The 25995-nt window shown below is 35.8% G+C and overlaps 3 protein-coding genes across 6 annotated transcripts; all 3 read left to right on the forward strand.

The window, feature by feature from the left end:
- Positions 1–30: 30 nt before the first annotated feature.
- LOC111795738 (ubiquitin carboxyl-terminal hydrolase 13-like) lies at positions 31–15239 on the forward strand. 3 transcript variants are annotated; one of them, XM_023678301.1, is made up of 32 exons: positions 31–136; positions 555–624; positions 1123–1273; positions 1365–1522; positions 1911–2176; positions 2467–2685; positions 2866–2974; positions 3067–3182; positions 5395–5493; positions 5787–5896; positions 6665–6739; positions 7372–7450; positions 7538–7684; positions 8080–8160; positions 8261–8380; positions 8492–8614; positions 9289–9366; positions 9455–9543; positions 10393–10501; positions 11280–11348; positions 11441–11551; positions 12379–12434; positions 12578–12755; positions 12941–13042; positions 13207–13278; positions 13427–13492; positions 13693–13758; positions 13845–13931; positions 14070–14186; positions 14343–14417; positions 14502–14588; positions 14687–15239. In XM_023678301.1, the coding sequence occupies exons 1-32, from the start codon at positions 107–109 to the stop codon at positions 14726–14728; spliced, it is 3357 nt and encodes a 1118-aa protein (XP_023534069.1). In that variant the 5' UTR covers positions 31–106; the 3' UTR covers positions 14729–15239. The 3 variants fall into 3 exon arrangements, 2 of the variants coding, with proteins under 2 accessions (XP_023534069.1, XP_023534070.1); XM_023678302.1 differs by having other exon boundaries at positions 35–136; positions 558–624; XR_002815240.1 differs by lacking the exons at positions 14070–14186; positions 14343–14417; positions 14502–14588; positions 14687–15239 and having other exon boundaries at positions 13427–13507; positions 13845–13856.
- Positions 15240–15443: 204 nt separating this feature from the next.
- LOC111795741 (probable carboxylesterase 15) lies at positions 15444–16936 on the forward strand. The gene is made up of 2 exons (XM_023678307.1): positions 15444–16362; positions 16446–16936. Exons 1-2 carry the CDS (start codon positions 15704–15706, stop codon positions 16750–16752), a joined length of 966 nt encoding a protein of 321 aa, XP_023534075.1. The 5' UTR covers positions 15444–15703; the 3' UTR covers positions 16753–16936.
- A 387-nt stretch (positions 16937–17323) lies between these two features.
- LOC111795740 (outer envelope protein 61-like) lies at positions 17324–25877 on the forward strand. Of its 2 annotated transcripts, none has more exons than XM_023678306.1 (12): positions 17324–17476; positions 17597–17788; positions 18561–18791; positions 19584–19640; positions 19773–19901; positions 23292–23369; positions 23467–23537; positions 23743–23792; positions 23918–24083; positions 24366–24885; positions 25322–25465; positions 25565–25877. In XM_023678306.1, exons 2-12 carry the CDS (start codon positions 17705–17707, stop codon positions 25709–25711), a joined length of 1677 nt encoding a protein of 558 aa, XP_023534074.1. In that variant the 5' UTR covers positions 17324–17476; positions 17597–17704; the 3' UTR covers positions 25712–25877. The 2 variants fall into 2 exon arrangements, with proteins under 2 accessions (XP_023534074.1, XP_023534073.1); XM_023678305.1 differs by lacking the exons at positions 17324–17476; positions 17597–17788; positions 18561–18791; positions 19584–19640; positions 19773–19901 and adding exons at positions 20289–20440; positions 20561–20752; positions 21525–21755; positions 22548–22604; positions 22737–22865.
- Positions 25878–25995: the final 118 nt, after the last annotated feature.

A 25995-nucleotide genomic window follows, 5' to 3' on the forward strand; every position in this document is an offset into this window, starting at 1 on the left:
CCCATTTACATAATGAGGAAGTAGACATTCCTCGTTTAGCACTTCGCACTCATTTTTGGTTTTCCATTTCTCCACCCCAACTCTCTCTTCCAAGGCTGCAGAGACCATGACTGTGATGACTCCGGCTCCCGTCGATGTAAACTTTCTATCTTCAAACCTCTCTTCCATCATTCTCTCCTCCTCTCTTCATCGTTTTTCTCTGTAATTCAGATGTATTCAACCTTAGTTTCATGCGAGTTCAGTCAATCTCTTGTTTTCTTCTTCTTCTTCTTCTTCGTCTGTTCTAAATTCAAGTATTATCTTAATTTAATTCTCAACGAGTTTTCAGCTTTTCATCAGTTATACAATCTTCTTGCTCCGTAATCTAGGGCTTTCCGTTCAATTTCTGCCTTTCCTGCCACTCCGGCGATATTTTTTTTTCTTTTTCTTTTTGTTATTGTCGTTGCCGACTGGCGCCTCTGGATTTTACACACATATCTGAACTAATCAAGATTTGCTTTGGTGGATCCGATTGCTGTCTTTAATTTCTGCTTCATCTTTTTTTTCATTTGCAGCAGCAAGAGGACGAGGAGATGCTTGTGCCGCACTCGGATTTGGCTGAGAATGATCACCAACCTATGGAAGGTTTACTTTTGTCCCATTTGATCTGTGAAATTATCTCCCCTAGCTTATCGAATATGTTTTTCTTGTCTCTTGATCTAGTTGAATTCTTTCGGTGTCTGAGATTATTTCCTGGCTCTACGGTTTACTCAAAGAATCTGGAAATTTTTACCACCAGTTTCCAATTTGGCTACTGTCGAACTTTTTTTGTTCTTTTATTCTTCGCCAGGATATCTTCTTGCTGTTTTTTCCCTCTTTCCCTAAGAGTTACTACAATTTTTTCAATAGTTGATCGATGGTGGACAAAGGTATGCATTGGCATACCAACTGCTACTTTTGGGAATTTAGTTGTTCTGAAAAATTAATTTGCTGTTTCTTTATCGGAGTTACATTGGAGGTGGTTGTGCGGATATATTTTTTTTAATTAGTTCGGAAAGTGCGTTTGTTGTCTCAGATTCTTTTAACGAAATTTTAAAGAAGTTTTCCCTCTTTTTTGTTCCTTCCCTCCCCGCAACCTGATAGTTGTTCCCCAATCCGAAACTGGAAGCACAGTAGAGAATCAGCCTGTCGAGGATCCCCCATCATCAAGATTTACATGGAGAATTGACAACTTTACACGGCTCAACATAAAGAAGCTATATTCTGAAATCTTTATTGTTGGTGGATATAAATGGTAATTTTTTCTTATACTAGTCTGATACTTCAATATACATATTTATGTTGTCATATTTTACACCCAAGTAATTTGAACCTCTTTCGTCTAGGCGTATACTTATTTTCCCAAAAGGAAACAATGTGGATCATTTGTCCATGTATTTGGATGTTGCTGATTCTGCAAGTTTGCCATATGGGTGGAGCAGATATGCTCAATTCAGTCTGGGCGTCATCAATCAAATCCACAATAAATATTCAGTGAGAAAAGGTTCATTCTTAGTACTTTATTATTTTGGAATAATTTATTGGCAATCTTATAGATTTATGCACTATGATTACGTTGATCTTCATTATACTCTGGGAAATTTGGATGTATTTTTTATGTTTCTTAGAGAAGAAGAGAAGATAATGCAAATTTTCTGAAATGTGCAACCAAGGATTTGTATACATTTCATGTCATGTTTACGATGAAAAATATAAAATATATACACAGCTCTTTTTGTTGTCAAGAACTTGAGTTTCTTTTATTACTATTATTAATTTTGTTTTTCCCTCTTCTGTTTGATCACCCTATGATGGTCAAGGACTTTGTTTTCTTTTATACTACTACTAATCCTGTGAGAAATCTATGACACTATTCTACTGAATCATTGCAGATACACAGCATCAGTTCAATGCAAGGGAAAGTGATTGGGGCTTCACGTCATTTATGCCCCTTAGTGAACTGTATGACCCTACCAGAGGATATCTTGTTAATGATACCCTAATAGTTGAAGCTGAGGTCCTTGTTCGAAGAGTGGTCGATTATTGGACATATGATTCAAAGAAAGAAACAGGTTTTGTTGGTCTTAAAAATCAGGGAGCAACATGTTACATGAACTCACTTCTTCAAACTCTTTATCACATTCCATATTTCCGGAAGGTGAGTGATTATGCCGTTTCCTTTGTGGTCTTACATCAATTTCCAGATATAGAATGAAATCAATCAATTTGAGTACCTATTTTGACCATGCACCATGCTTTTGCTAATGAAGTTGATGTACCATCCAAGTTTTAGCTTCTCCTTTTCTCTTTTTATAAAAAAAAAATAAAAAAGAAAAATAAAAAGAAAAAAGAAATTGATGTACCATCTGTGTTCTTCCTTCCCTCACGGGGCATACACACTCTAGTTTAACATCCAAAATAAGTCTGTCTGTTTGATTATTATTTCAGGCTGTGTACCATATGCCTACTACAGAAAATGACATGCCATCTGCAAGCATCCCTTTAGCTCTGCAGAGCTTATTTTATAAGCTCCAATATAGTGACAGCAGCGTAGCAACAAAAGAACTTACTAAATCTTTTGGATGGGACACATATGATTCTTTTATGCAGCATGATGTCCAGGAACTGAACAGGGTTCTATCTGAAAAACTTGAAGATAAAATGAAGGTAAATAATATGACCATGCTTCTCTCCACAATTTTGTGGGATGTGACGGATGGTTAATTATATGACCTTTACAAATTTTCCTTATAGAAAAGAAAATTTTACTTGCCTTGAGGAAATATATATGATTGAAAGATGTTAAAGCGATTCATAAAAGCACCAATACTTTATCCATGTATACAGGGAACTGTTGTGGAGGGAACCATACAGAAATTGTTTGAAGGACATCATATGAATTACATTGAATGCATAAATGTGGACTATAAGTCAACGAGAAAGGAGTCGTTTTATGGTAATTACTTTTTTGGTTATTAATCAATATGATTATGCATGTATTCATTTCTTATTGGCTGAACAGCGCCCTTCATAATGTTTTAATTTCAGATCTTCAGCTTGATGTCAAGGGCTGTCGTGATGTTTATGCTTCTTTTGACAAGTATGTTGAAGTAGAACGTCTTGAGGGTGATAACAAGTATCATGCCGAACATTATGGGTTGCAGGTTGGTTGTAAAATTGTAGTATGGGACATGAAAAATCTTTATTTGTCCAGTTCAAGTAACTCATTTTAGCTTGATTACAAATTTGTTGACGTCACTTTTGTTAGTTATCAAGTAGTGTTAGTGACTAAGTTGCCAGAAGTTGAGTGAAACTTTTTATTAGACCTTTGTGGTTTTTATTTCCATATTCTATGTAATATTTTATGTCATCGTTAATTTACCCATTATCAGATGAGCGGATCGCAAGTGGGCAGTTTTGGTATTGTCTTGGGTTGTCATATTGAAAATTGCTAGGATATCTTGACCTTGATTTGGATATGAATGAGAAATAAGTGGTGTACGTGTGTGGCCTCCCTGTAGTTGTTAGGCTTTGATATTTGCTATGGGAAGCATGTTCAGCTCCAAAAGCCTCATAGGATAGCACAATGCTGATTTGGATATTGAGCATGCATAAGTAATTTAGGTGTGTAGCCTTTGCTAAGGGTTAAGACTTGAAGTTTGCTCTCAGAAAGTATTTTCAGCTTCAAGGGTTTACTGGAATGGTGCTAATTTTGAAATTGAGTATGGGAACCACGTGGATGTGGGAACAGAAAACATAGTAGTCATATTACAATATATTTAATAGACTGTAATGAATCCTCTATTTAACATAATAATCATGTTACATTTTAGACCTTGAGGCATTAATATAAAACTGTTAAATTTTAGGGCAAAACTAGGAGTAGAATTTAGAGACCAAAACTATATCTTAAGCTTTTATTTAAGCTACATGCACGTGCATGGTTGTTTTCCTTTTTTTTTTTTTCGCCTTATTTTTTTGTAAGCTACATTTCATCCCTGCTAAATTTAAGGTTTCAAATGTAGTTACATTCATGACATTTCATCCTTACCTTCATTAATTGGCATAAATATTGCAATCTACAGGGGATATTCCCACATTTTTTTTTGGAAGATAAGAAACTTTAGATAAGGATAAGGATAAGGATATTCAAGGGAAGGATAAGCATCCCAACTGGCGCGAATAACTAAGGGACAATTGCAAAAATGGGGATAAAGGGAAGGATAAAAAACCCTCATAGCTAACCGAAGAGCTAACTAATAAGCACTTCTATTGGTATAAATAAGAAAAGAAGGGCGATTATAGAAATGGTTACAGTGTGAGCAACAAAGAAAGCCCAAAGCTTTTGCAGAAATCTAGATTTATTATTTTCCTTGAAATAGTTTTTTTTTGGAAAAGTCTTTTAATTCTTTGAAACCATAGCTTATTTGAGAATATCTTTTCTTGAGTTGATCAGGAAAATATTTCCTCTCTTGTTGAAAGTATAGCCATACCACACATAATTTATCCTAGAATTTCTTTTAAGGTTCCCATGGAATCCATGGTAAACCAAAGATTTGTAGCATCGGGGCACCTCTGTTAAGAAGCGGAGTGCAATCTAAAGAACAAACAAATATTATCACATCTGCAGAGATTGCACCTCTTTTAGTGAAAACTGGTTTTTCTTCAACCGTGGCTTCCAAATAAGAATTAACATAGAAAACTCTGTATCAAGATTATGCTACAAAACTTCGTTAGTAAGTAGGAGTTTTTAAAAATGAAAGCCAACTTTTATTAGGAGGAATACAAGTACGAAAACAAGGACCATCTGAACAAGTCCGGAGAAGGAGCCAACTTGAGCATAACTCAGTTGGGAAAAGATATATGCCCTTGACCAAGTGGTTAGAGATTCAAACTTTCCCACATCCCACATGTCATTGAACTCTCAAAAAAGAATTCTTGATTCTACTAAATGATGCTATTTGGATTTCCCCCTGTAGATTCCCCGATAAGTCGTGGACAGAGATCCACGTACTTAACATCATATAAGTGACAATTCTTTTAGGAGTGGGTGGGAAATTATGAGATGTACTTTTTGGAAATATAGATAACTGTGTGGTTTTAGTTGTACCTCTCTCTCTCTTGTTTTTGTTATTTGTTTTTATAATTATTTTTTTCGAGTGCGTGTTAAACTCAAAATCTTGTTGTTGAAGTTTTTGGTAGAATGTGAGTTTTGAAGAGAGAAGTAGAAAAATATTAGTATCTTTTCAACTTAGTCATAGTGATAGTGCTTCCTTCAGTTGCTTTCCGTGATTTCAGATTCTCATCCTATACAAAATTCTTACGATTGTTTCATTTACTGAAGTTCCCCCTCCCAATGTGAACTTACCTATACAGGATGCTAAGAAGGGTGTATTGTTCATTGACTTCCCTCCTGTTCTTCAACTTCAGTTGAAGCGATTTGAGTATGACTTCATGAGAGACACCATGGTAAAGGTAAGTGGCAGATGTAGTTAGCTTACCATCATTATTTTAATGGTTCTTCCTGTGGACTAAAAATTGTAAATATTCGAGTTGTTATGCCATTATAAGATCTAAGTATAAGATATTTGGCCTTTTTTTTTTTTCCTTTATTATTGATAAAAACCTATGATACTTCTAGATTCCTGTTCTTGTTGATGACTATGGTATAAGCAACACTATTTGCTTTAACTTGAAAATTAGGTTCGTGTTTATATTTCCTTCTTTCTGGCAACCAATTGATTCTTTTGTTGTGTCTAATTCTGTAGATCAACGATCGATATGAATTCCCTCTTCAACTGGACCTTGATCGAGAAAATGGGAAGTATTTATCACCTGAAGCTGATAGAACCGTTCGGAATCTTTACACACTCCATAGGTATAATGGATGTTTGACCATTAGCTCATATGGAGTCACTGACTATGATATCTATGGGACTGTCCTACCAACAGATATGATATTGTCTTTCTTATTAAATTTGGTTACAATTTTTTTAAATTCCTCTTGGTTCTTACTCTTTTATTTTTCTTTTTTGTTTCAAATAATAAGGTAAAGAATTAGTTGTTTCAACTTTCAACTTAATTGCTGGAAATTATTTTCTACTTTACGTACACAGATTTTTTTTAAAAAATTCCTGGTTGGTTCTACAGTCTTCTCCGAAGGAAGTTCCTTTGAGGGAGTTTTAACATCTGGCCAGCCTTCTCCCTTTTTCAAGTTGTTTTATTCCTTGAGTTGGAAAGCTTATGTCCCTGATGAAAAGACGTGTTTATGTGCATTGGAAGTGATGGATGGTGTTACATAAGTGAATAAACATAGTAGATTTCTTCATGGTAGAAGATGCTGTGCAAGTGAACGTGGAAGATGAGATGCATGGTGATCGAATAAGAACGGAAAAACATGATAAAAATAAATCACTTTGTTTTGTTGTTTATATTTCAATTGGTCAAACACAAATCAAATGTTTTATTCTGTAAGTATTTATTTGCTGTTTGAATTTCTGGATGGTAATTGCATGATTTTCATTATTATATCGTAGGTCACCACCTTGTACTTGGAGATCTCTTTTTAACTCTTGAAAAGTCTTTGTTCAATCCATTCTTTAAGTATTTTGTGTAGTTAATATTTTCTCTTTTTTGGGGGGTTCAGTGTCTTGGTTCACAGCGGTGGGGTGCATGGTGGACATTATTATGCCTTCATCAGGCCCACCCTTTCGGAGCAATGGTATGTTATGAATTTTATATTACCAATAATCCAGTCTATTCTAGATTTGCATTTCACACTTGTCCATTTTGATATCTACATTATTGTTCTTTGCTGGATAGACAAAACTATGTGAAATTTCTACAGTGTAAATCGAAACCAAAACAATGAAAACTTACAATGGTTTTTAGATTTTGTGGTAAACTGTATATGGTCACCTTTTGCTATTTCTCTCTCTTCAAGATCTTATACTTACCCACAGCCTTAAGGGACTGCTCAATTGGTTGAGGGCATGATTACACTTATACAAAATGTCAAAATCTCAGGTTCAACCCTTTTAATAATCTTAAAACTAAGGCTTACAGGAACCTTGTGTTGGAAGTGTGCATGGTATCCATGAGAATAGTTGGGGTGGCTTCCTATTAAATTATCCATGATTACAATTTTTTTTAAAAAAAAAAACCTGAAAAGAAGAACTTATGCTTATCACCAGTGAGGGAAGACGGAGAACTTGTGCAACTTTAAATAAATTCTTAGATTTCATCCTGTATTTTCTATCCTTGCCCTTTAAATTTTGTATAATTACGTAAGAATTAAATTCCACTAAGTTAAATTGTGTTGCTCTCTCGTGGTATGAACTTTTGGGCCTGCAGGTACAAATTTGATGATGAGCGGGTTACAAAAGAAGATGTAAAAAGGGCATTAGAGGAGCAATATGGTGGTGAGGAAGAGGTACAATTTCCACGTCAATATTTTCAGTAAACTTTAATCTGATATAGATATATTTCTGCTTGTGATATTCTATCTGGTGGTTAACAGTTGCCTCAGACAAATCCTGGATTCAACAACACTCCTTTTAAGTTCACCAAGTACTCAAATGCATATATGCTTGTGTATATACGCGAAAGTGACAAAGACAAAGTAATTTGCAATGTGGATGAGAAGGACATTGCTGAACATCTCAGGGTATGCTGCTGTTGCATGCTTCTTAGGCATGATATTGAGCTTCACTTCTTTATCTCGTAATTTGCAATGTGCTGTTGTTCTTTCTTCAATGCTAGCCAAGTAGTAGAATACTTGGTTGGAAACTAATTAAAGGATTTTGAGCTTCACTTCTTTATCTCGCAATGATCTGATGCATAACAGATCTACTTGGTTATGTTATCTTGTAAGGCTCTGAAGTACACCAGATCAAATCTTACGTATTTTAGATCACCTAAACCCAAGAGCTTGTTGATAGATCAAAATATTGGGAGAAAAATATGGGTTGAAAATAATTGGCATCCAAAGCTTGTAACCTAAACCTTGTCCTGCTTGTGTTTGTGTTACTGACCCAACTATGGTTACTTGAACCACCTCAGGAAAGGTTGAAGAAAGAACAAGAAGAAAAGGAACACAAGAAGAAAGAAAAGGCGGAGGCACACCTTTATACTATCATAAAGGTTTAAAGTTGATCATCCTACCATTAGCTTGCAAGTGGTTTTCAATGTTAAGTTATTGAAAAAAGCTGAGCGTTTGTTTGATCAATCTCATGATTGTTAGGTTGCTAGAGATGAAGATCTAGTTGAACAAATTGGCAAAGATATATTTTTTGATCTTGTTGATCATGACAAAGTAAGGAGCTTCCGTATCCAAAAGCAAACGCCATTTAACCTTTTCAAGGTAATTCCTTTTTTTCCCCCCCTTTTTGGCTAGTGCTGTTGTCGTCAGCAATTTCTGGGTATCAATTATATATTTTGCCAGCTGAAATATTGTTATATGGTGTATGTGCAGGAGGAGGTCGCAAAAGAATTTGGTATACCCATCCAGTTTCAGCGATATTGGTTGTGGGCAAAGCGTCAAAACCATACTTATCGACCCAACCGACCATTGACACCTATGGAGGAAGCACAATCCGTAAGTATCTCTTTATCTTTTATGTGCGGAAATAGATTTGTTCCAAACTCAGGAACAGAGATAGAAACTTTTATTGGAAGGGGCAAATTAAGGAAAAGACTTCAAACCTTAATTTTCTAAAAATCCAAGACAAATTGTGGGGGCAGTTCCCACTAGTTTGGTAAATATTACCGTTCACTTTATTGAATGCTTGAAAATGGCATGGCCTTTGATGTTGGGTGCATTTATTTTGTGCTATCACTAAAAAAAAAAAAAAGGAAATAAATACAAGAAGAGGTCACAGCACAGATTCAGAGAGGGAAGGAAAAGAGGTGAAAAATTAGAGAAAAAGTTCATTGGTCTCTTAACAAGGAAAAAAAAAAAAAAAAAAAAAAAAAAGGAAAAATGTCGATTAATTAAGACCAGAAACTTGAAGGGAAGCAGTGAAGTGAGCATCATAATCAAAACATCTCCCCTCGTGTTCTCCATTCTCTGGTGCATTACAGTTTCAGGTTTCATATGAATTTCTGAAATTACGCTTGTTTTCATGAATATCCAAGAACATACTATTAATTTTAAATCTGCAATTTCTAATTGGGTTGAAACTATGAATCTACTTCTACAGATGTTTTCCCCTTGTTAAGGGAAGTTGCTAATTTTCTGAAGATGCTCATTCCTAATCTATGGTCATATAGGTCGGACAATTAAGAGAGGTGTCAAATAAGGTTCACAATGCCGAGTTGAAGTTGTTACTGGAGGTGGAATATGGACTGGTAACTTTCTTTTTACATGCAGACTTCTCATTTTTGTGATCACTTTCTTATTCCTCTTGCATATATGATTTTCTATAATCTCATTCAGGATTCACGGCCTATTGCTCCACCAGACAAGACCAAGGATGATATCTTATTGTTTTTTAAGCTCTATGAGCCTGAGAAAGAAGAGCTGAGGTATTTGATACTTTGTACCCCACCACCACCAAAAAAAAAAAAAAAAAAAAAAAAAAAAAAAAAAAAAAAAAAAAAAAAAAAAAAAAAGGTTTAGACGGTTTTATTCTTTGCAGACTTGAGAAAAGGTTTTCTTATGCGGTAAAGAAAGGAGAAGATTTATTACAGAAAAGGAAATATAATAGGATTAGTAACCTCTCTTAATATACACGAAGTGTATAGAGAATGAAACAAGAAGGAAAAAGGAAGTCTGAACTTATAATTATCTGGTAACCAAAGCCCATAAGCTGAGTTGAGCTCCGTTTCAGATGTCCATCATCCAGTTCTGTTGTTGCTTCCTAACAGGGATTGCAGCTTAGAGAAAAAAAGCTATAAATTCTTCTTGGTGTACCCTAATGCAGGATATAGTTTTGGTTAATTTGTGTTGATGCAATCCAAGTGCCTTGATATTTTGTTTTGGTTCTTTGAGTTGTGTTTCTTACTGTTGAGATTATTGTGAAATTTAGAGTTTCCTTGCATAGTTTAATGTAATTTTTAGGACAAATGTATGACCAGAAATTACTCAACCTTCCCATTCTTTATTCATTATTTGACATGCAGAGAATTGTCTGGCAAACCTTTTCCAGACACTGATGTGCTTTATTGATTTACTTGTGTGTGCGTGTTTGGGACAAGAAACATGAATTTTCTCATTTTGTTGTGCAATTTACCAAAAACTGATTGGTTGTGCACTATTGATTTATGTTACCAGGTTGTTCATTTTCGATCCATAGAGAAGCCTAAGGAAGNTGTTGACATGGATTGGTGATGAGTTGACAAGATGTTTCACTTTTTTAATCTTTCCGCAACTAGATACGTGGGAAGACTTTTTGTGAAGGGTAATGGGAAGCCTTTTGAAATATTGAAGAAATTGAATGACATGGCTGGTTATGCTCCAGAAGAAGAGATCGAACTTTATGAGGTTTGGGCTTCACCCTTTCAATTTTCTGCCTATTCAAGTTACTTCACTTGTGCTCCCCCCCACAACACCCCCCANAATCATCTGATTTTACTTCACTTATGCAAAGACTAAACAAAAAAAGAAAAAGAATCTGAATCATCAGGACAACTCGAACTGCTCAAATAGATAACAAATGACCGATCATAGCTACTAAATTTGAAGGAATTACACCTTATACAAATGGGTTTGGATTAATCCGAAGTAGAAGATTGTCACTATGTACCCCACCTGGCATTCCGTGAAATTCTTTTGGGGATTGGCATTCTTATGCTAGCTGCTACTTCCTTATTCTGGTTTATTTTAATATAAATTTATTTGTTTCTTATTGTTGGAAAAATTATGGGAAACTAGGAGAAATTTGATCAATTCAAAAGGAAAACAACTGGGTGACATAAAGAAAGGAATCATAATTACTAAAAATTTTGAGACAGGAAGTTTATGCTATCTTCTTCTTGAACATATTTACCACGATCTTATTCCTAATAAGTGGCTTTCTTTTAGGAATCATCTTTTGATATTCCTATCACTATGACAAGTGTATGTATGAATAATTGGTAGTATGTCCAATCATACCTCTCTTTCTTAAACCATCTATGTTAGCAGAGTTTGTTTGCATTGCAAGAAAGACTTCCGTTAAAGTTTAAATATCTGGCATTGCAAGAAAGACTTCCTTTATATTATGACTAAGTTTTGTGGCATTGGTTAATTGTTATAATTGATATCCTGTGCCCTATTTCAGGAAATTAAGTTTGAGCCAAACATTATGTGTGAGCCTATTGACAAGAAGTTCACATTTCGAGCAAGTCAGGTAATGCTGTTTTTGTCAGTGCACCTCTGCATGCTGACTTTCTAAAGTATGTACAACATTTACTTAGCCTAGAAGTTGTTTTTCTGATGCAGCTAGAAGATGGAGATATTATTTGCTTTCAAAAATCCCCACCAGTTGAAAATGTTGAACAGTACCGATATCCTGACGTTCCCTCATTTTTGGAGTATGTGCATAACCGTCAAGTAAGACATCGACATGTTTTGTGAAACTTTATTTGGTTCATGTATTCCTATGCTCTCTTTCAAGTACAAATTATTAGACATGCTTTTATAATCATATCTCCCTCATGATAGAGTTATTAGACATGCTTTTAAACTTCATTATGACTTTCTCTGGAAATTCATGGAAGAGAGAAATCAAAGAGTATTCATGGAGTAGACACAATCTCATACTGGTCTATTACTTTAGCTTTTTATAATCATATATCCCTCATGATAAATTGGGAAGGTCTTTTGTAAGTATCTTGGATAACACATCCATTTTGTAAATTTCAAATATCAATGAAATTGTCTCTCATCTAAAAAAAAAAAAAAAAAAAAAAAAAAAAAAAAAAAAAAAAAAAAAAAAAAAAAAAAAAAANGTTCTGTTGTTGCTTCCTAACAGGGATTGCAGCTTAGAGAAAAAAAGCTATAAATTCTTCTTGGTGTACCCTAATGCAGGATATAGTTTTGGTTAATTTGTGTTGATGCAATCCAAGTGCCTTGATATTTTGTTTTGGTTCTTTGAGTTGTGTTTCTTACTGTTGAGATTATTGTGAAATTTAGAGTTTCCTTGCATAGTTTAATGTAATTTTTAGGACAAATGTATGACCAGAAATTACTCAACCTTCCCATTCTTTATTCATTATTTGACATGCAGAGAATTGTCTGGCAAACCTTTTCCAGACACTGATGTGCTTTATTGATTTACTTGTGTGTGCGTGTTTGGGACAAGAAACATGAATTTTCTCATTTTGTTGTGCAATTTACCAAAAACTGATTGGTTGTGCACTATTGATTTATGTTACCAGGTTGTTCATTTTCGATCCATAGAGAAGCCTAAGGAAGATGATTTTTGTCTGGAAATGTAAGTGGTTAGATTATTTATTACCGTGATAGCAATTATATATTGCATACCACTTGAATCAATTTGTAATGAAATGTCTTATGACAGACTGTAGTTGTTACTATATATATTGTCTCTTTATTGCATTTTCTTGATTTTTGTAGGTCAAAACTTTATACGTATGATGATGTAGTGGAAAGATTAGCCCAGCAACTTGGTATAGATGATCCATCAAAAATTAGATTAACGTCACATAATTGTTACTCTCAGCAACCTAAACCTCAGCCAATCAAGTATCGTGGTGTGGAGCATTTGTCTGATATGCTGGTCCATTATAATCAGGTAATAATTCCCCATCCTCGAGAAATAAGCACTATTATTATTATTATTATTATTTTTTGAGAGAAACAATGATATTTAATTGATGAATTATAATATAAAAGGCAAATATAATGTCGGTGGATTACAAATAAGCACTATTAATAGTTCATGATCTAACGTCTTTGACCTAAATGGCTTATTTACAGACGTCAGATATATTATACTATGAAGTACTGGACATCCCTCTTCCGGAGTTACAAGGTCTGAAAACGCTTAAAGTAGCATTCCATCATGCAACTAAGGATGAAGTGAGTATATACTACAATAGTGATTGAATTCTATATCTCAAATATGTTAAAATAGAAGTGTTTACATATGTATTTCTTGCGTGCTTATTTGCATGCGTCTGGGTCTGCATGTGCTTGACAGTGGTTCAACCTTTTCCCCTTACAATTATATTCCATGTTATCAGGTTGTTATTCATACAATAAGATTGCCGAAACAGAGCACTGTAGCAGACGTGATTAATGATCTTAAAACAAAGGTACTTGTTTCTTAACTTCTTTTTATCCAAATCTTTTGTGGGTTGTGTGATGTGTCATATGTGCGACATTGATAGAGTGTACATGCATCCATTTTGTGCCATTTTGTCCCTGTATTTTTCTTTTTACTTACATTTCTTTTATGAATAGGTTGAATTATCTCATTCAGAGGCAGAGCTCAGATTGCTTGAAGTTTTCTATCATAAGATCTACAAGGTGTGACCGTGAGAGGTCTTTGCATGGCTATTGCTTTATATCACTCATTGTTTTTAATTTTGATTCTGCTAATAAGTTTCTACAAAAAAAGATTTTTTTTTTTCATTTAATAAAATTAGGACCTTGTCCCTTTATTGGACATTGCAGACGAACAACCTATATCCCTCTTCATGGTTTAATTCTGTCATCCGCTGATACAGGTGTTTCCTCCTAACGAAAAGATTGAGAACATTAATGATCAATATTGGACTTTGCGGGCAGAAGAGGTGCATATCTTATGCAAGGAATTTTCTTAGTTTTTTTAAAAATGTGAACTCTTTAATCACATAGTTTCGTCCTCTTCTGTTCACAGATTCCAGAAGAAGAAAAAAACCTTGGTCCAAATGATCGCCTAATTCATGTTTACCATTTCACTAAAGACACCACTCAGAATCAGATGGTTAGTATGGAGCAGTATCCTTGCCCAAATGATTTTCATTTGATGGGTTTGGATATTCAGTATTTCAAGCAAATAGGATGGATGCTGGATTTCAATAACCCCTTTTAATGACTACGGTGTTTCCTTTGTTATCTATAGCAAATTCAGAACTTTGGCGAACCTTTTTTCTTAGTCATAAATGAGGGAGAGACTTTGGCCGACATTAAATTGAGAATACAGAAGAAGTTACAGGTTCCAGATGAGGAATTTGCGAAGGTATTTGTTAGGTTTTTCTTCGTACCGTGGTCTGTACTTAGGTAGTTGTTACTTATTAATGAAGTTTGTAAACCCATCGATATTACTGAGACAGACAAATAAATATCCGAAGCAATTTCATTTAATCTAACTGTGTTTTGCTGTTTATGTTGTCAGTGGAAATTTGCATTTCTCTCACTAGGTCGTCCAGAGTACCTCCAAGACACAGACATCGTTTCAAATCGTTTTCAGGTTCGTCTGGAACTTTACTTTTTTTTCCAGTTACTCTCCGCTTTGTGATAGCATTCTGAATATAGTCCTGTTCATGTGCTTTAGAGAAGAGATGTTTATGGTGCATGGGAGCAATATCTTGGATTGGAGCACACTGACAATGCGCCCAAACGAGCTTATACAGCAAATCAGGTAAAACGAGCTTATACATCTTTCTTTGCTGAAAGCTGATCAAACAAAAATGTGGCTATCATTTGCTGTGGTCTTAACTGAATGAAACATTTATGCAGAATCGTCATACATTTGAGAAGCCAGTAAAAATCTACAATTAGTAAAAGACAAGACAAGACAAGACAAGACATGGACATGGACATGACTGGGTTGTTTGTTGTGTCTTCAATAGCATTAGATGAGTTGGGAAAAATCTACCACACGTGTTTGGTCGTTAAAACGAGCAAAGGATTGGTGAGCAGTTCAAGTAAAAGCTGGCATAGAGTATTATATTGGTAGCAGGATTCCATTTTGATTCTGTTGGCCATTTATTCTCTAGCAACAAAATGGTTGGGGGAAGGACTTTTTCTTCAAATAGATGTGTTTTGTTTTCAGTGTCTCAACCACCTCAATCCCCCTGATCTTGTTATTACAGACGGAGAGGTTTCACCCTCTTCCTCTTCCCTTACCCTTTGACCATGAAGAGTAAAAGGCCCTCCCTCAGCATCAGTTGAGTTGTAATCTAGTTTATAAACAAGATTTTTTTGACTAGTAGTTGAATATGTACACAAAGAAGTATAGTTGGGGACCTGAAATATTGTTATTGTTATTATCATTTTTTCTTTTTCTTTTTGGGCTGTTTGTTTCCTGATTTTTGGTGGTTTAGTCAGATGCGTAATGGTAGTAGTTGTAACTGAACTTGTCCGGGCTTGTGTGTATGCATTACTTGGTCATCCAGCCATTTCATTCTGATATATTGTCTCTACTCTTTTTTAGCAGTAAAGAGTTTGGGAGGTGTTTTGCCTTGGTGTTCTTGGCTGCCTCTCCTACACACTTCTTTCTTTTTGGATGTTACGTGTGACTTGTAAAATTTAAAGATTCTTTAAAAAAATGAAATGATTTTTAATGCAATTTTAGTCTTCCTTTCTAAAGAATCTTTGATTCGTTTTTAGTAACAATCCGGCCGGTTATTGGCTGTGTGTGTGGCTTATCTGCATCAGCAAATTGGTTCTTTCCAGTCTGCCGGCCAACCCCGCCAGAATCCATTATCCTTCTTTTTAACTCTTCCCTGGTCCGACCTTTTCTTCTCATTCGCCATGGCCACTTCTTCCCCATTCGAAGTGGATGAGTGTCGTGGTGTCCTCCGCGTTTACAGCGATGGCTCCATCGTCCGCTCTTCCAATCCAAGCTTCAACGTCCCTGTCCTCGACGACGGCTCCGTTCTATGGAAAGACCTCCTCTTTGACCCCATCAACCATCTTCACCTCCGTCTCTACAAGCCTGCTGTTTCTTCCTCTACACTCCCCGTCTTCTTCTACATACACGGCGGTGGCTTCTGCATCGGCTCTCGCACCTGGCCCAACTGTCAGAACTACTGCTTTCGCCTCGCCTTGGAACTTCCCGCTCTCGTCATCTCCCCCGACTACCGTCTCGCTCCTGAGAATCGCCTTCCGGCTGCCATCGATGGCGGCTTTGCGGCTGTCAGGTGGCTCCAAGCCCAAGCTCAATCGGACCACCCCGATCCCTGGCTCGCCGACGTGGCCGATTTTAGTAGAGTTTTCATCAGCGGTGACTCCGCCGGTGGGAACATCGCTCACCATCTTGCAGTGGGACTGGGGCTGGGTTCGCCTGCGTTGGCGCCCGTTCGAGTGAGAGGCTACGTTCTTCTGGCGCCATTTTTCGGCGGGACGGTGAGGACTCGGTCCGAGGCGGAAGGCCCCAAAGATGCCTTCCTGAATCTGGAGCTCATCGACAGGTTCGATTATACCGTTTAAGTAGTTTGAATTGTTATAAATCTAAAGTACTGAACCGCTTGTTTTTGTTTCGATTTCTGAGCAGGTTTTGGAGATTATCGATTCCGATCGGAAGCAGTACCGATCATCCGCTGGTGAACGTGTTGGGACAGTCGAGCCAAGACCTGGAGGCAGTGGAGGTGGATCCGATATTGGTAGTGGTGGGCGGCGCTGATCTGTTGAAAGATCGAGCGGTGGAGTACGCAGAGACGCTGAAAAAACAGGGGAAGAAGATAGAGTTGGTGGAGTTTGAAGGAAAACAGCACGGATTCTTCACCATTGATCCAAATTCTGAAGCTTCTAACCAATTAATGCTCCTCCTCAAGCAGTTCGTGGCTCGACATTCAGGCTGATAGATCCATCCTTCTTCCCTCTGAATCTGCTCAATAAAAAGCTCAAATCTCCATCCATTCGCTTCATAATTCTGCGTTCTATCTGAAAATTTGAAGTTCTTAGTACAGATTTCAACCTAAGATTTTCAAATAGTTCAAGATATCTAAACCATGGAATTATGTTGGGATTTGATCGGACATTTTTGTTAGCACTTAGCAAGAGCCAAGAACAGAGAAGACGTTCAAATTTTATAATTTAAAAAAAAAAAAAAAAAAAACTAATTTAGAATTTTAATATTTAATATTTATTGAAAATAACATGTTAGACTACAAATTTAGAATTTTAAATATTAGAATTTGGTCTAAATTCTAATTTCAGACAACCTTGTAAATTTATTTAATTTAAAATCAACTAAATTCTAATTTCTTCCAAATTAATAACCAAATTTAATATGTAATCTAAATATTAAAATTGAATATTTAAAAAATTGAAATAAAATAATTTGATCATTAATAATATTCAAGTTCCAAACATTTCGCAATAAATAAGAACACGTGTTACAGAAATAGGAGGCGTTAATTTATATACAAATAGAAAGAACAAATTTGAAAAGGCGGATCAATTGGGACCGAGAATTCACACAAATTCGTGTTCTTCGTTGATTTGTAATTCTGCATCATCCATATGCAAATTCTTTCATAATTCCAACGGATCAACGGCAGCACAAGACAAAATTTTATTTAGGTAAGTTTACAGAATCTTCCGTCCGTACTTTCCGTCTCCATTCCGATTACTGTCCACAGCTTCGGTGTTGGCCTCCAATTCATACTTAGGGTTCCTATTTTGTGTTCTGATGAATGGTAGGAAATTTGGCTCGCCTTCAAATCCCCTGATCCTCCTTTTATAGCTTCATTGATTACAAGCTTGACGTAATCGAGACCGACAGAGGAGAGAATATTGTATCGAGCGAGAATGATGGATCCGGAGCTGATGAGACTGGCCCAGGAACAGATGAGTCGCATGTCCCCTGCGGACTTCGCCAAAATCCAACAACAGGTGTGGAATTTTGATCTGCTATTTTTGTTTTTCATTTAATTGTTCTTTCACAATTCAAGATTTCGAGTTACATCCTGGTCGTCACTTGCTTTTATTGAAAACATTGCCGTCAGTTTCATTTTCAGCCGGTGGCAGATTTTGATATGACGATCTTCATCCTATCAAGGAAGTTTTTGCATTTTATAATCTATGGATATGCAGATTACTCAGCTTTACGTTGCCCCCGTTTTTCCTGTCTGCGCTTTTCCTGTTTTACTGATAGGATCTGCTGTTTGTTTCCCTTTGGAGCATTTCAAAAGAATACTATCTATAAAACTTCTAGTTGCTACGTAAAAATTATGGGATTGATTGCATGGACTAATTGATGAGTCTGACTGAATTTAGTTTGCAATTTGATTAATTCTTTCTGGATTGAACAACCCATTTGCGAACTCTGCTAGTCTAGCGTTAATTGCATATTACTAACGTCTCGTGTATTTGGCCTTGTTGTGGTGTGTATACTCATGTCCCCGTGTTACCATATTACTGAATTATTAATCTTTTTGGATAGGGAACACTTTCATTGATTAATTGAAATGTTACAAAAGATATGACCATCCAAAGGTATAATAAAAGATTTCTCATTTCATAAGAAAAAAATTTAAGCTGTATCTGTTAAATGGAACCATGTGTTTACACCAATAAAGAGCATAAAAAAGAGACACTTCTAAGAAATTCGTCGGGGGACTTCTCTGCTTTGGATTAGCCTATTAATTCCATTCCATGTCCTCAGGTGATGGCCAATCCAGACTTAATCAAGATGGCCTCAGAAAGCATGAAGGGCATGCGTCCTGATGACTTGAAATATGCTGCAGAGCAGTTGAAGCACACCAGTCCAGAGGATATGGCTAAACTTAGCGAGAAGATGGCTAATGCATCACCTGAAGAGCTTGCGACGATGCGTACTCGTGCTGATGCACTGGCCAACTATGAATTGAATGCAGCTGAAATGCTGAAGACACAGGTAATATTTATAGGGTTTGATTCAAACACTTCTCTGTGGAGACAATGGAGAAGTTTCCCTTTTTAATTGGTAATGCTTTATCTCTCTTTTTTTTCCTTCTTTCCTTGGTTTCTCCCAGGCCTTCAATTCTGAGGTCTTAGATGATACCCACCTTTCGTTTTAATTTTATCTCAATTAGAAATATTATTTCTAAGTTCTTGGAGGATTTCTTATTGACGTTTTGTTTTATTTTGAACAGAACCTCCTCTACAATAAAAATAAGTTTCGTCTTTCTTATGAATAAAAAATTGACTCTATCTTATGGTAAGCTAAATATTTTGTTCGAAAAATGAAAATTTGACTTGTTCAAGTGCCAATCAATTATGTAAGCTATATATTCTTTTTGCTGTATGAGTCCACTCACTTTGCCGTATAGATCTAGGGACTAGTGCTGGTACACGCAATTTCTAATTAGTTAGCTGAAGCCTTGAACATGTGAATGGCTGTTATTCCATCGGACAATTATCTGGATGCCATACAGGAAAATCGATAGAAATTCATTGTCCCCATTTCTAGGCTATTATTGTCTCCTAGATTGTCATCGTGTAACCTTGGATGAGACACAATTCCTTGAATAGGTAGGTTATTATGGTGGGAGAAAAAAGAATACAGTTACTTCATTTTGTTTTGGACTCTGAAATAACACCTAGGACCAATTATTATTCTACTTCTATGTCGTATGCCGTTATCATTTCTCTTCAATGATGCATTTGATTCTGTTGTGCATGTTCTGAATTTTAATTCATTATGCAGGGGAACAAGCTTCACAGTCAGGGAAGATTCAGTGATGCCTTGGAAAAATACTTGCTTGTGAGTATATTATGCTCCTTAGATTGTATTCTCTCTCTTTTGAACATTCATCCGAATAAATTCTTTCATTGAGTATAAGGGCAGCTCTACCCAACTCATGAACACTCTGTTTTCACATTCGAAAATTCTTAGGCTAAGAAAAACCTCAAGGGGATTTCATCTTCCAAAGGAAAAATACTTCTGTTGGCTTGCTCACTCAATTTGATGTCATGTTACTTGAAAACAAAGCAGTACCAAGACTGCATAAGGGAGGGTTGTGAGGTAAGGCAGATTTTCTTTTTCCTTTTTAATATTTAAATTGTAGTTAACCATAATGATCTAATATATGCTCATTACTTATTACAAACATTATCAGAGTTGATGTAAATTTTAAGTTTCTAGACAGCCTATGTGATAATATATATATATATATATNGTCTAAATTCTAATTTCAGACAACCTTGTAAATTTATTTAATTTAAAATCAACTAAATTCTAATTTCTTCCAAATTAATAACCAAATTTAATATGTAATCTAAATATTAAAATTGAATATTTAAAAAATTGAAATAAAATAATTTGATCATTAATAATATTCAAGTTCCAAACATTTCGCAATAAATAAGAACACGTGTTACAGAAATAGGAGGCGTTAATTTATATACAAATAGAAAGAACAAATTTGAAAAGGCGGATCAATTGGGACCGAGAATTCACACAAATTCGTGTTCTTCGTTGATTTGTAATTCTGCATCATCCATATGCAAATTCTTTCATAATTCCAACGGATCAACGGCAGCACAAGACAAAATTTTATTTAGGTAAGTTTACAGAATCTTCCGTCCGTACTTTCCGTCTCCATTCCGATTACTGTCCACAGCTTCGGTGTTGGCCTCCAATTCATACTTAGGGTTCCTATTTTGTGTTCTGATGAATGGTAGGAAATTTGGCTCGCCTTCAAATCCCCTGATCCTCCTTTTATAGCTTCATTGATTACAAGCTTGACGTAATCGAGACCGACAGAGGAGAGAATATTGTATCGAGCGAGAATGATGGATCCGGAGCTGATGAGACTGGCCCAGGAACAGATGAGTCGCATGTCCCCTGCGGACTTCGCCAAAATCCAACAACAGGTGTGGAATTTTGATCTGCTATTTTTGTTTTTCATTTAATTGTTCTTTCACAATTCAAGATTTCGAGTTACATCCTGGTCGTCACTTGCTTTTATTGAAAACATTGCCGTCAGTTTCATTTTCAGCCGGTGGCAGATTTTGATATGACGATCTTCATCCTATCAAGGAAGTTTTTGCATTTTATAATCTATGGATATGCAGATTACTCAGCTTTACGTTGCCCCCGTTTTTCCTGTCTGCGCTTTTCCTGTTTTACTGATAGGATCTGCTGTTTGTTTCCCTTTGGAGCATTTCAAAAGAATACTATCTATAAAACTTCTAGTTGCTACGTAAAAATTATGGGATTGATTGCATGGACTAATTGATGAGTCTGACTGAATTTAGTTTGCAATTTGATTAATTCTTTCTGGATTGAACAACCCATTTGCGAACTCTGCTAGTCTAGCGTTAATTGCATATTACTAACGTCTCGTGTATTTGGCCTTGTTGTGGTGTGTATACTCATGTCCCCGTGTTACCATATTACTGAATTATTAATCTTTTTGGATAGGGAACACTTTCATTGATTAATTGAAATGTTACAAAAGATATGACCATCCAAAGGTATAATAAAAGATTTCTCATTTCATAAGAAAAAAATTTAAGCTGTATCTGTTAAATGGAACCATGTGTTTACACCAATAAAGAGCATAAAAAAGAGACACTTCTAAGAAATTCGTCGGGGGACTTCTCTGCTTTGGATTAGCCTATTAATTCCATTCCATGTCCTCAGGTGATGGCCAATCCAGACTTAATCAAGATGGCCTCAGAAAGCATGAAGGGCATGCGTCCTGATGACTTGAAATATGCTGCAGAGCAGTTGAAGCACACCAGTCCAGAGGATATGGCTAAACTTAGCGAGAAGATGGCTAATGCATCACCTGAAGAGCTTGCGACGATGCGTACTCGTGCTGATGCACTGGCCAACTATGAATTGAATGCAGCTGAAATGCTGAAGACACAGGTAATATTTATAGGGTTTGATTCAAACACTTCTCTGTGGAGACAATGGAGAAGTTTCCCTTTTTAATTGGTAATGCTTTATCTCTCTTTTTTTTCCTTCTTTCCTTGGTTTCTCCCAGGCCTTCAATTCTGAGGTCTTAGATGATACCCACCTTTCGTTTTAATTTTATCTCAATTAGAAATATTATTTCTAAGTTCTTGGAGGATTTCTTATTGACGTTTTGTTTTATTTTGAACAGAACCTCCTCTACAATAAAAATAAGTTTCGTCTTTCTTATGAATAAAAAATTGACTCTATCTTATGGTAAGCTAAATATTTTGTTCGAAAAATGAAAATTTGACTTGTTCAAGTGCCAATCAATTATGTAAGCTATATATTCTTTTTGCTGTATGAGTCCACTCACTTTGCCGTATAGATCTAGGGACTAGTGCTGGTACACGCAATTTCTAATTAGTTAGCTGAAGCCTTGAACATGTGAATGGCTGTTATTCCATCGGACAATTATCTGGATGCCATACAGGAAAATCGATAGAAATTCATTGTCCCCATTTCTAGGCTATTATTGTCTCCTAGATTGTCATCGTGTAACCTTGGATGAGACACAATTCCTTGAATAGGTAGGTTATTATGGTGGGAGAAAAAAGAATACAGTTACTTCATTTTGTTTTGGACTCTGAAATAACACCTAGGACCAATTATTATTCTACTTCTATGTCGTATGCCGTTATCATTTCTCTTCAATGATGCATTTGATTCTGTTGTGCATGTTCTGAATTTTAATTCATTATGCAGGGGAACAAGCTTCACAGTCAGGGAAGATTCAGTGATGCCTTGGAAAAATACTTGCTTGTGAGTATATTATGCTCCTTAGATTGTATTCTCTCTCTTTTGAACATTCATCCGAATAAATTCTTTCATTGAGTATAAGGGCAGCTCTACCCAACTCATGAACACTCTGTTTTCACATTCGAAAATTCTTAGGCTAAGAAAAACCTCAAGGGGATTTCATCTTCCAAAGGAAAAATACTTCTGTTGGCTTGCTCACTCAATTTGATGTCATGTTACTTGAAAACAAAGCAGTACCAAGACTGCATAAGGGAGGGTTGTGAGGTAAGGCAGATTTTCTTTTTCCTTTTTAATATTTAAATTGTAGTTAACCATAATGATCTAATATATGCTCATTACTTATTACAAACATTATCAGAGTTGATGTAAATTTTAAGTTTCTAGACAGCCTATGTGATAATATATATATATATATATGAATGATGCGCTCTATTCATGCACTTTTAGGAATTCACTTGATCCATGGTTTGTGATTTGATAACCTTCTATTTATGAGGTGCCAGAATCCTTTTTATTCACTGGACAACTTTCAAGCCCATAACTCTGACCTCAGACTTCCATTATTATTATTATTATTTTGCATATGATTATTATTTCAAAGGTGGCTTTTATTCAAATGATTAATTTTTTCAATTAAAGAAAAAAAATAAGTTTTTATATCTATGATACCAAACATTTCTCTTACTGTAGGTTTTGGCCTATGATTCAAGGAATGTGAAAGCACTTTACCGGAGAGGTCAAGCATATAAAGAATTATGTCAATTCCATGTGAGTTTGGACGATGGCCTACCTTACTGTTTTTCGGATACTATACTCATCCAAATTGTATTATCTGCTGATTATTTCATGGATTTCATTTTGTTAGGATGCTATTTCTGATTTGAGCAAGGCACGTGAAATTTCTCCTGATGATGAAACTATTGCTGATGTTTTATCGTGAGTTATTTTTCCCCATTATTTCATGCCACTTGTCTAATTGAATTTGCCAGCCAGTCTTTATGTGTTTTCTCATGGTGTTTTGTGAGAAGTTTGACTAGGAGTTTACCGCCTGTTTTCCCATTTGTCATCTATTGTATCACATGTTATCAAGTGGCTTGTTCCATTGCTCTGATATATTCTGTGGATCTTATTGTTGCCACAGGGATGCCAAGGAAAGATTAAAAGAACACGATGTGGGGAATGTACGCAAAGGTATATCCTTTTTGCTCTATTTAGTTAATTATTTTCTCCACTGTATTTTCTGTAGTGTGACAGTGGTGGGATGAAAAATTACGTAGAGATTGAATTTGACATTAAATTGCTAACTAATTTCATAGGAATTGTCATCGAAGAAATAGTCGAAGAAGACGACCTTACATCTAAGAACATATCTGCATCAAGACCACAAGGAGTTGTTGACAATTCTAAGGCTGCTGATGTCTACCAGAATATTGTAAATGCAGAGAGTTTGCAGGAATTAAAAGATGACCCAGAAGCTATCAGGTCTGCATGTTTTCGTCTGGATTTTTTTGACGTAATTGTTTGATAGTAGGTGCTCAGCAAATCATTGAAGTTTTTGAGCTTCTAATAATTTGGTGATTCTTTTTTATACCAAAAAAAAAAAAAAAAAAAAAAAAAGTTTCTTGGGTTGCTCGACTTAATAGGTGTTTAACTTCGTTATCTTCTGCATGCCCTATTTTTTCCATTTACTGGGAAATCTGGAAAATAAGTTGGAGAGTGTTATTAATTATCGACCATTGTTTTTATTCCTATGCTTGCTTATAGATCATTTCAGAGATTTGTTTCAAATGCTGATCCCAATACTCTAGCTGCAATGAGCTTTGGGAAACCTGGAGAGGTATCTCCAGACATGATTGCCACTGCCTCAAATATGATCAGCAAGATGTCTCCAGATGAACTTCAAGAGGTTCTTAAATTGGCTTCTTCTTTCCAAGAGGCAAATCCCCTCAAGGGAAACGGTTTTGGTCCAAATTTGGATAATCCAAACATGACTCCTGAATTAGTCAATACAGCTAGTCGTATAATGAGTAGTATGCCACCTGATGACGTACAAAAGATGTTTGAAATTGCATCATCTTTGAAAAGGAGTGACAACATACCAGATTCTGATACTCGATCAAATTATTTTGAGAGTCACCAATCCAATATCAGCGGAACTAGTAATATGAACAACACTAGGTCTTATGGAGCGGTTTCAAATTGTTCTTCCAACTCAACTATTCCAACCTCTTCTGATATGCAAGAACAAATGCGAAATCAAATGAAAAATCCGGCCATGCAGCAGGTTTGTAAATCTCAGCCGCTAAAAACAATATAATATCTGAATAGTAACACATTAGAAATTGTTTCATCTTTTATTAGTTTAATTGTTTGAGTTCATTGATGCAATTGATTATGCTACATGAAGTCAAGGTGAGAGGCTCTCTCATTTTTGGTAATGAACAAGGCATGACATGCCTCCAAAAAAGCTGCTGCTTTTCAGAAGATATTGTACGGCAACCTTTGTGCAAATGGTTTCTTTTGATTGTTTTCCAGACATAAACTGAATACAAAAAAAGTTAATCTAGAAGGAAAGGTTGAGGGGATCGAGACTTTTGTAGGATGAGATAGGGGATTTACCTACTTACCATTGTTGGATAGTACGTGCTGTTAGATAATTGAATTCCTTGATATAATACTTTGCTCAGTCTTAATGAGATCCGTTCTGTCAATCCTGTTAGATGTTCACATCAATGATAAAGAATATGAGTCCAGAAATGATGGCAAACATGAGCGAACAATTTGGTGTGAAGCTTTCTCCGGAGGATGCAGCAAAAGCTCAGGAAGCAATATCATCTCTCTCACCACAGGATTTGGATAAAATGGTACGTACACAAATCTTCTCTTCCTCTGCAGTTTTGATAAGAACTATTTTCTTACAAAATTCTGACTTTTTGGTTCTCCCTGAACTGATATGACTGCAGATGCGGTGGGCAGACAAGATTCAGAAAGGCGTAGAAGGTGGAAAGAAGGCAAAGAATTGGCTACTGGGACGTCCTGGTATGATCTTAGCAATATGCATGCTGATATTGGCAGTGATTCTTCATAGGTTTGGAATAGTAGGTGGCTGAGATTTACATTTTGTACCAACTGCCGACACCCTCAACTCTGTACTAAAATATTGGTCCAGACGAGCATCTTTTTAAATTATTAACCATTTTGTACCCCCCCATACCATATGCATAAAGCTACTACTATGATTAGTTGAATTCTTTCAATATATCAATTTCTTCTACATATCTACTCTGATTTATGAACTAGACATCTGGAAGTAACTCTCTCTGAAAATAAAACTCATAGTATATACTATAGTATAGGTGAATCATAATGGGTATTATAAGCCTTCATCCATTAG

Source organism: Cucurbita pepo, chromosome LG05, assembly GCF_002806865.2.
Source record: "Cucurbita pepo subsp. pepo cultivar mu-cu-16 chromosome LG05, ASM280686v2, whole genome shotgun sequence".
In the NCBI taxonomy this organism is placed as follows: domain Eukaryota; kingdom Viridiplantae; phylum Streptophyta; class Magnoliopsida; order Cucurbitales; family Cucurbitaceae; genus Cucurbita; species Cucurbita pepo.

Excerpts from the sequence above, each read along its gene's own strand:
- LOC111795738 (XM_023678301.1), top strand. The coding sequence starts at position 107 with ATGACTGTGATGACTCCGGCTCCCGTCGAT. Across the intron at positions 2,975-3,066 it reads GAGAAAGGAGTCGTTTTATG|ATCTTCAGCTTGATGTCAAG; the intron begins GTAATTACTTTT and ends TTTTAATTTCAG. Across the intron at positions 3,183-5,394 it reads CCGAACATTATGGGTTGCAG|GATGCTAAGAAGGGTGTATT; the intron begins GTTGGTTGTAAA and ends TTACCTATACAG.
- LOC111795741 (XM_023678307.1), top strand. The coding sequence starts at position 15,704 with ATGGCCACTTCTTCCCCATTCGAAGTGGATGAGTGTCGTGGTGTCCTC. Across the intron at positions 16,363-16,445 it reads AATCTGGAGCTCATCGACAG|GTTTTGGAGATTATCGATTC; the intron begins GTTCGATTATAC and ends ATTTCTGAGCAG.
- LOC111795740 (XM_023678306.1), top strand. The coding sequence starts at position 17,705 with ATGATGGATCCGGAGCTGATGAGACTGGCCCAGGAACAGATGAGTCGC. Across the intron at positions 17,789-18,560 it reads TCGCCAAAATCCAACAACAG|GTGATGGCCAATCCAGACTT; the intron begins GTGTGGAATTTT and ends CCATGTCCTCAG. Across the intron at positions 23,793-23,917 it reads TGTGGGGAATGTACGCAAAG|GAATTGTCATCGAAGAAATA; the intron begins GTATATCCTTTT and ends CTAATTTCATAG.